This window comes from Coturnix japonica, chromosome 22 (assembly GCF_054131305.1).
Source record: "Coturnix japonica strain WE chromosome 22, WE-NBRP24, whole genome shotgun sequence".
NCBI classification, from domain to species: Eukaryota; Metazoa; Chordata; class Aves; order Galliformes; family Phasianidae; genus Coturnix; species Coturnix japonica.
Genome location: NC_140684.1, coordinates 5395922 through 5404433, shown reverse-complemented (window position 1 = coordinate 5404433; position 8512 = coordinate 5395922). Strand labels below are relative to the sequence as shown.

Below are 8512 nucleotides of genomic sequence, written 5' to 3'. Positions count from 1 at the left end.
CGGCTTTGACCATGCATGTTACATTTTAATTCTTTTCTCATGCCAAGAAATACAAAGGAAGTATATAAGGTACACCATATCATCCCGCAGAAAAAGAAACATCCACCAGCAAGGAGATTCCCAGACTGTCCATGGCACCGGTGAGTGCTCCTCCAGTTGGGCTCCAAGGATTGGGGCTGCACCCTGGGATACCCCCTGCTTTGAAAAGGCTGCTCCCCTCCTCCCCCTCCCTCCCCAATCCCTTGGCTTGTCCCCAAGCATGGGAGATTTTAGCATTGCCAAAATGAAAGAGTGCACGTGGAAAGAAAATAATGGGCCTTCAGTCTGCAATCAGTTCGTGTTGGGCAGCAGTGAGCGGCCAAGTGCTGGGATGGGGCTGGGGGTGCTGGGGATGAGGTGATGGGAGCAGCCCATAGGGGCGGCTCAGCCCCATCCTGGGCTCAGACCGAACAGGAATGAGATTGGTGTTTAATTGGCAGCAACTGGAAAGGAGTGAAACAAATTAGGAAAAGGGAAATCATCACCAATACAGCAAACTGGGAAAGCTCTTCTGTCGTTTGCCTCCCTTTGTGCTAAAACCCTCCTGGTCCCCTCCACCAGCAGGTATCAGTTGGACACTGAGAGCTGTGCATCCCTTCTGCCCCACGGTCACTGCATCCTGCAAAGAGCCTGGTTGAAACCGCAGTGCTGCAGAGAGCGGCTCCTGGAGAGTCCCACAGCAAAAGCTGCGTGCAGGATTGGGCTGCAGAGCACACAGGGAGCTTAATGGAGTGTGGGGAAAGGGTCCGGTTGGTGCTGGGAGACTTCTGGCACAGCACAGGAGGTGAGTTGCAAGGAAGGAAAACATTTGTGTGGCTGGAGAGACGTTCGACTGTGTATTAAGTGTGGGATGAGGACCACAGAGATGTATTGAAGAGTGCAGGGCGGTGCAGTTGTATCCAGACAGAAAGGAGATGAAAAAAGGGAAGGAGTTGAGGGGTCTTTGTGTTGTATGGGGTTTTTTTGTTCATTTGTTTGTTCTTTTCTGGAAAGCTGTTGCTCTCTCCTGTGCTCAGATGGGTTCTGGTGCCTCTGCTGTCCCTGCAGCCCTGCTCTGTACATCCTCAAGGTGGTCCTGGTTTGCACAGAGCCCTCTAGAAGCATCAGTTTTAAAGGAAGGATGCGTTCCCTCCTGTTTATGTTGAGGAGGAGAAAGAACTGTTTTCTTTTTTGAGCTGCTGGCACACGTGACTTGGAGCAACTTTGCCATCTGTGCTATGAGAATAGAGCAGCCCTCACCGCGGGGCTGCAGCCGTGGCGAAGCACTTCAGGCCGTGAGCTGGAAGGCTTTGTGTAATGCCAGGGCAGCGTTCCATCCTCCATTTGGTGCTCTCAAGTGCTGCAGTTTCCCCCATGTGCTGATCCATCTCCTCCTCGGGGATCCCTTCTCCAAGAGGGACAGGGCATCAGGTGCCAGTGGGCTCTGCACACAGGCAAGCACAGAGCTTCTCCAGCCCTGAGCGTGCAAGAAATGAGTCGCAAAAGGCAGGAGGAGAATTTGGTCCATTTTCAGAAGGTCACAGTTTGCAATGAAGCGCAGGCCAAGGGGCGGGTGGGGGAGGCAGCCCAGGAAAGTGCTGTAGTACCCTGCTATTGCTCTGAGTCCCTGCAGCCCCTTTGAATGTAAAGGAAAATATAATGGTGGCCGCAGGGATTTGGCTCTCCTATCCCCTGGGTTCAGATTAACTCTACCCAAAGGAAACAAGGAGCAACTGAACAAGTGACAAAAGAACAGTCCCATCTACACCCCTATGGTACGAGGATTTATGGCACAGCAGCTCTCCCTGCTGCCTCCCCACCTGCCCCATGCTCACCAGTTTGGGAAGGATGCAAGCACAGGGATGCTCGGGGGCTCCTCCCAGTAAATCACGATGTACAGCAGCCCCCACATGGACAAAGACCTTGGACGTGCTGAGTTTGGTTTGGGGGTCTTCCAGGCAGGGTGCCCCAAAACCACCCCACGTCCCAGGGCAGTGGGTGCAGCTCCCACATCTGTCATTTGGAATTGCACCAGCAAAGTTTTGCTAAAAGGAAGGCTTGGCCAATGCAAAGCCAATGGGCACAGCCAGGAGCCATTTGCAAATGTACAGCCTTGCACAGCCTGCACAGGCAAATGAAATGCCAACGCCAGCATCAGCCCACAGTGGGAACAGGGATGTCAGATGGGGCTGCATGGTGTGGAAGACTTGGCTGGGAGCAGCGGGCCCTGGGAGGCTGATGGGGAGCAAAAAGTCAGCATTCTTTACATGTTGTTAAATACAAAATGTTAAAAAATAATAATACTCATGGACCCGAGCCCAGGATGCTCCAGTGATGCCGGAGGTGTCCGAGGTGCAGAAGAGGGATAATGAGAAGAGTACGACTCTGAGCTCCTCCATCCCTCTGAAGATCCCCTGGAGCCCTCAGTTGGAGCCCGGAGGGGTGAGTGGAGATGAGTGTGGCCATAGGGCCAGGTCTTGCTGCAGCTCTTGTGTGACGAATGCGACCCAGCAGGTAGGAGGGCTCTGCTTCTCAGTGCTGCTGCCACGGGTTAACAAGGACAGGTGGCATTAACCTCAATTTGGGTGCATGGAGAAGGAAACATGTGGTTGCACGGAGAAAGCGTGATCCCTTCCGCTAGCGCTGCGCTCCCACATGCAGCAGCGCCCTGCTCTGCCAGCCCTGACATCTGCGTGCGATGGAGGGGCGTGGATGGATGAGCAGACACGGAGAACATTCCCAAAGGCATGCAAATGGTCACTGTCTCTTTTTCAGATGTCTTTTTTTTTTGTGTGTTTTTTCATCAAAAATACAAAAGCACCCACCATGTCTCCAAGCACCGCTGCGCTCTGCAGCTCACCCTCCTCATGCATGGAACACCACTCTGTTCCCGGTGGCAGTTTGAGCTTTTGGGTGGTTTTTGTTTGTTTGTTTGTTTTTGCAGAGATAGAATTCGATGATTTAAAAACCAACAACCCCCCCAGAACGACAAAATTCTTAGGAGGATTCCTCAAAATGCTGCGGTCCGTCCTTATGTTTTCCTTCAAACAAGCTTCGGTCTGGAATCTTCCTCCTCCTTCTCCTGTCCATCCCCCAGCGTGGTCTCCCCACCCCGTTGGAGGGGAATGAGGTAGTGGATTTCCCCTTCTCCTCTCTGCTCACATCCAGTTCTTGTCCCTCGTCCCCTCGCCATGTGCCCATCCCCGTTCATCCCCACAAGGCGGTGGAGCAGCCACGCACATTCCTCCAGACGGGCTCCGCTGTCACAAGTTTTTGTTGCAAGGCTGAAAGTAAAAAAACCCCAAAAGGAGCACTGTCTTCCTCCTCTTCGAGGTATTTGCATGCTACGTCTTCTAGGAAACTGTAAAACAGAAAGAAGGTCTTAGGGCAGCTTCCAGCAGAGGCACCCCTGATGCCGTTGGGGTTTGGGCCGTGCAGAGGGCGAGATGTGACATTCCCATGTCCCCAGGTGCTCTGAGAAGCTTGTTTTGTGATTGGGAAGGTCCCCACACACCCATGGATGTCACTACTGGGCAGGCTGACTCGTGGCCCCAGTCCCTTTGCATTCATCCCATTACAGAAACCCACCTCAGCCTTGCTAAGGTAAGTCCTTGGGTTATAGCCAAAATATCTTTTGCTTGGGGGATCTTATATGGGATAGTAGAGGAGGACCTCAAATTCTGGTCCTATTTCTGCTGCAAGCAACCCCTTCTTTGGGGCATGTTGCATGTGTGCTGTTGGTGGTGGATGCATCAGCCCAGCATGTGCTCGGAGCCTCCTGCTGGGTGGGAATGATGTGACCCATGGGCAGGAGTGTCCCATAAACTGCCCAAGGAGCCCCATGGGCAGGGGAAGAAAAAGGAGAGGTCTCTGCTTGAATCGGGGAAATGAGAAGGAGGTGTTACCTCGGACGCTGAGCGAGATGTAGAGCACGATGATGATGGTCCCCAGCACGATGGACACGATGCTGAGCAGGCGGGCCATGCGGCCCAGGCGCCGGGCTCCATCCACATCCCCCTGCTGCCCGCTGTTCCGTGACTGAGGGGAAGCATAGAGAGAAGTTCCTGAGAGAGACTGCAGCCCCAAAATTCAGCAGCTGTGACACCAAGGGAAATGGATTGGACCTCAGCCCATTGTTTGTACCCTGCTCCCCATGGGTAGGATGGCAATGAATGGGTTCAGGTCTGCATTTAGGTGAGAGATCCCCAGGCTGGGATGGGAGGTGTTGACCAGCAATAACCACCCCTCTCTGGAGCTTTTATGGGGAAAAAAGAAAAACAACAACTGGAATTTGGGACTTTGGTCCCCAAGGTAATACATTAATGGTGGGCTGGGATGAGGAAGGCAGTCACTGGTGGCCTGGAGTCTGTAGGGGATGGAGGGAGCTCTGAGAGCTGGAACCTTCAGTGGAACCAGCTGAGAAGGGTTTGAGAGGGAGAGAAATAGAATGAGGAGCTGTAAGGTCCATTGGTGGTGTTCTCAGCTGTCTGGGGAGGCTTGGGGTAGGGAAAAGGCATAGGGGAGAGAAGCAACGTGGGCAAAGAATCAAGAATTAAGGATGGAGAAGTATCAAACAATTGCACTTTCCTTTCCAAAAATGTGCATTTCAGATGCCTTGTGCCATGTGTGAGCTTCCTTGTATTGAAAACAAAGGAAAACGAGCAGCTGGGAGAGCCAGCACAGCTCCAACTCCATGCAGCTCCATTACCTACGCTGCCCTCAGCTTGCATCACCCCATAAATGGCAATCTGGCATCACACAGCCAAACCATTGCACTGATGTTGAGCTCAAAACCTCATTCCCTGTGGTTCCCTACAGCACACCTGGCAGACAACCCCCAAAATCCGCGGTAGGCAGCCAAGAGCTTGTTTGCATTGTAGAGCAGGAGGGGAGGAAACGAATCCCCATGGGAAGCTGCAGAGGGACAGGGGAGAACACAGACATGCAGCGATTGATGGGGTCCCTGAGCTGCTCGCTGACAGCTCCCGGCATTTGGGATTTTTATAGGCTCAGATGTTTGTAACCAAGTGTAATGTTTTTGCAGGGTGTGGGTTAGATTGCGGTGAAACACATTTGCAGCTCTAGCTGTCTTCCAAGGAAAATATATGGGCTAACAGATTCGACATATTTATCACTACAGAATCTGGAAGTGTTTAGTGATCGTTTATCCTGAACTATTCTGAAAAATACATCAGCATTGGTGTGGCGTGTTTAGCAAGCATTTGGTTCTGCACATATATTATTCATCGGAACAGTTTGATTAAAGACGCTTCCTATCAGCCACCCTATGATTTTGTGTTTTTTTTCTCCACAAAACCATGACTATTTTCTTTATTAATCGAGATGCAGAGGAGCCCCAAAGGGCAACGTGCCAGCATGGTGCTAAAGGACTTGGTGTCAAGGGGAAGCTTTTAGGGAATACAGAGCTGGGACTGGAAGGGACCCACATCAAAACACATGGAGCCAGGTGAGTGCCATCAGGAGAGCCACCCTGTGCCAGTCCCCGGGACAGAGAGACAAATGGTCTCAGCCTCTCTCCATTTCTGAACTGGCTTTGGATGTGCTCTGCTGAGTGCCACCCGTTCCTCAGAATCAGTCATTAATCCTCCACACTTGCATTTGGATGAAGAAAACATTCCAAGGGAGGTATAAATCACCGCCAGACTGAGATAGATGAATGCACCATTTACATGAATAACACAGTTTGACTTCTCCCACACCGCTCTGTAGCAGCAGTATGGATTTGGGGCACCCCGTTTTACTCGGCGTGGGTTCTCACTTTGTGTTTCACTCCCCCTGATCTGCTCCTGGTGTTGGGCACTGCTGGGTGAGCTCTGCACTCCCATGGGACTCTCTCTCTTTTCCAAGCAGACGCACCCCAGGAGCAATGGAGGAGCCCCCAGGTTGCTCATTTCCCCAGGACCACCAGGAGCAGGAAAGGCCTGAGGGCTGGAGCTTATTTGTTTCCCCACCCCTGGCCATGGGCCCTATGGGGATCTGAGAGCAGCATTTGGAAGAAAACAATGATTTATGAGACACTAACTCCACAAAGCATTCATTTGCTTCCTTCTCTGCTCTCCTCTTATTGCCCAGCAAAGCTTTCATGTGCAAAAAAGCATCGACTTAGGAAAGGAAAATACACAATTGCAGAGCTAGAGGGAAGTCAGCGCGCTGCCGGGAGGCTGCCCACCCCCCACCAGGGGGGGTACCTGGGTGCCACAAGGGTTTGAGGCGGCTGTTCATCCCTGGTTCTGTGCTGTAGGGGAATGACGCCTGTGTATTCTGGGTGGAGAGCACAGGGTGGCTGAGCATTTTCTAAGATGAGATTTGCCTCCGTTGCAAATGCATGGTAGGGAGGGTGGCTGGGGGCTGTGCAGCAGCAGGGAAAGGGGGTGGCCGTGCTGGCGAGGTTCTGCTGAGACAAGTGGGAGGCGGCTGCCTTTCTTCTCCCCTGCTCTGATGTCGGTGTGTTTGCTGAGGTGTGGGGGATATTTAATGGAGAAAAATTGCTTTTTCGGGACAACTGTGGGAGCTGCAGGTGCAGCCTTCCTCCCTTTGAAGTGTCTGAGAGCAGGAGTGAGCCCCCTGCCCGGGTCCCCCCGGTGCTGCAGGGTTGGGTTGGGCTGCTAAGGGGTGGAGAGAAGGAGAGCCCTCTCGTCTGTGCCTCGCTGCTCCATCCCGGTGGGGAACTGGGCTGCCCGTGGACACCGGGAGAGGGCATGGAGTCAGGGCAGGGCGTGCCTCAAACCGCATCCCAAATCCCCCATCCTGAATGAACCCACATCCCAAGTACCAAACCACACGTTCCAAATTCCAAATCACGTATTTCCAAATCCCACGTTGCGCATCCCAAATCCCGAATCCCACACCCCGTGAGCCGTCCCAGAGAGCCCCAGTCGAGACGTGCGATCAGCAGCACAACCCTTCCGAGCTCGGAGCCCCAAGAACCCATTTCTTTGCTCCGAGCCCCGCCCGGCCGCTCCCCGCCCCGATCCGCCGCAGCACCGCGGACAGCGCCGCATCCCGCTGCCGCCCGTCGGGGCCGCACTCACCATGATGGAGAAGACGAGGGCCACCACGTTGATGGGCCAAACGGGGCAGAAGCAGGAGAAGATGGCGAGCACCAGGTAGTCCCGAGGGCGGCCCTGGTCGGGAGCCGCCGTGCTGGTGGCGGTGGAGGAGGCTCTGCCCAGGCTGAGCCGGGACGGCGACAGCGGGGCCGCCTCCAGGTGCCCGACCGACACCGACTTGTAGGACAGCCCGTGCCCGTTGCGCTCCGCCTCGCCGGCCAACGCGGCAGTGAAGGACTTGGAGCCCCGGAGGCCCTCCCGGCCCTCGGTGGCCGCCAGCAGCTTCTCGGTCTCCTGGAGGCGGCTGGGCAGCACCGTGCCCGAGCCCGAGCCGGAGCCCGAGCCCGCGGGCGGGGCGTCGCCGCTCGCCATGGCCCGGCGGAGCGGGCTCGGAGCTCGCCCCGCCGCCGCCGTTCTGCGCTCGGGGCTCGGCGCCCCGCGGGAGGCCGTGCCGGAGGAGGGGCCAACGGGGCTCTGCCCGCGGGGCAGGAGCAGGGCAGCGCACCGCCCCCGGGTTGGCCCCGTTCCTCCCGAGGAGGGGACGCTCGCCGGGATGCGGAGGGCTGAGGATGGAGGGGAATCCCCCCGTGGGATCCTCCCACCCACCCCCACCCGCTCGGTTCCCCCCGCGCTCTGATCCCCGGGCACAGCAACGGGTGCGAGGGGCGGGATGGAGGATGGTGGCAGCCCACCGAGCCTCCTTCCAACGGCGGCTCTTCGTCACCGGTTCCGAATTCTCCCTCTCCGTTTTGCCGGGGGATTCCCGGGTGCGGATTGACACCTGCGGGCCCGCCCCGTCCCCGCTGTCACTCTGCGGGGACCCAAAGAGCCGCTGTCCCCTGACCCCTCCCCAGCACCCCCCCACCCCGCAGCCTCCCGACAGCAAAGGGATCTACATTTTGTGACCGTGAAGCTGAGAGCCTCGATGGTCTCAAGGGTTTTGCCTTTCCCCTGCTCTCATCTCTCCGAGCATCTGCTTCCATCCGTTTTGCTTTCACACCAAAATGTGGGGTAAAAACTGAAAATAGAATTGTGATGGAGAGGCTGGGGTGGGCGTGGGTTTGATTTGGTTTTCACATCTCTGGGTCCTGGTGTTTCTGAGCTCACATCCCGTTGTATGAGCGTTGGACACAGGCAGAGCCTCGCCCCGTAGCAGGGGATGCTGATGGAAGACATAGGATTTCTCCAGCAGCCATAGCTGCAGTCCTCCTGGAAAGGGGAACATCTGCTGGAGATGAAAGCCAAGATGTCTCACACCGGCAGCGCTTGGAGGAGGATCGTTTGCTAAGCAGAGAGCTCTCCCTCCTGGCTGCTAGCGGCTTTCCTCTGCCAGGTTCATCTCCCATGTCCCCCACCCCACGCTGGGACTAAGGGAGGAGGAGGATTGGCACACGAGGAGCTGAGGGCTGAGTCCCCCCCCACCC

General features: G+C 55.6%; 1 protein-coding gene across 1 annotated transcript; it reads right to left on the bottom strand.

Annotated features, from left to right (window-relative positions):
- Positions 1-4: 4 nt before the first annotated feature.
- Positions 5-7856, bottom strand: TRARG1 (trafficking regulator of GLUT4 (SLC2A4) 1). Its single transcript, XM_015880896.3, has 3 exons — positions 7071-7856; positions 3924-4056; positions 5-3379 (listed from the first exon to the last, which is right to left on the bottom strand). Exons 1-3 carry the CDS (start codon positions 7458-7460, stop codon positions 3372-3374), a joined length of 531 nt encoding a protein of 176 aa, XP_015736382.1. The 5' UTR covers positions 7461-7856; the 3' UTR covers positions 5-3371.
- Positions 7857-8512: the final 656 nt, after the last annotated feature.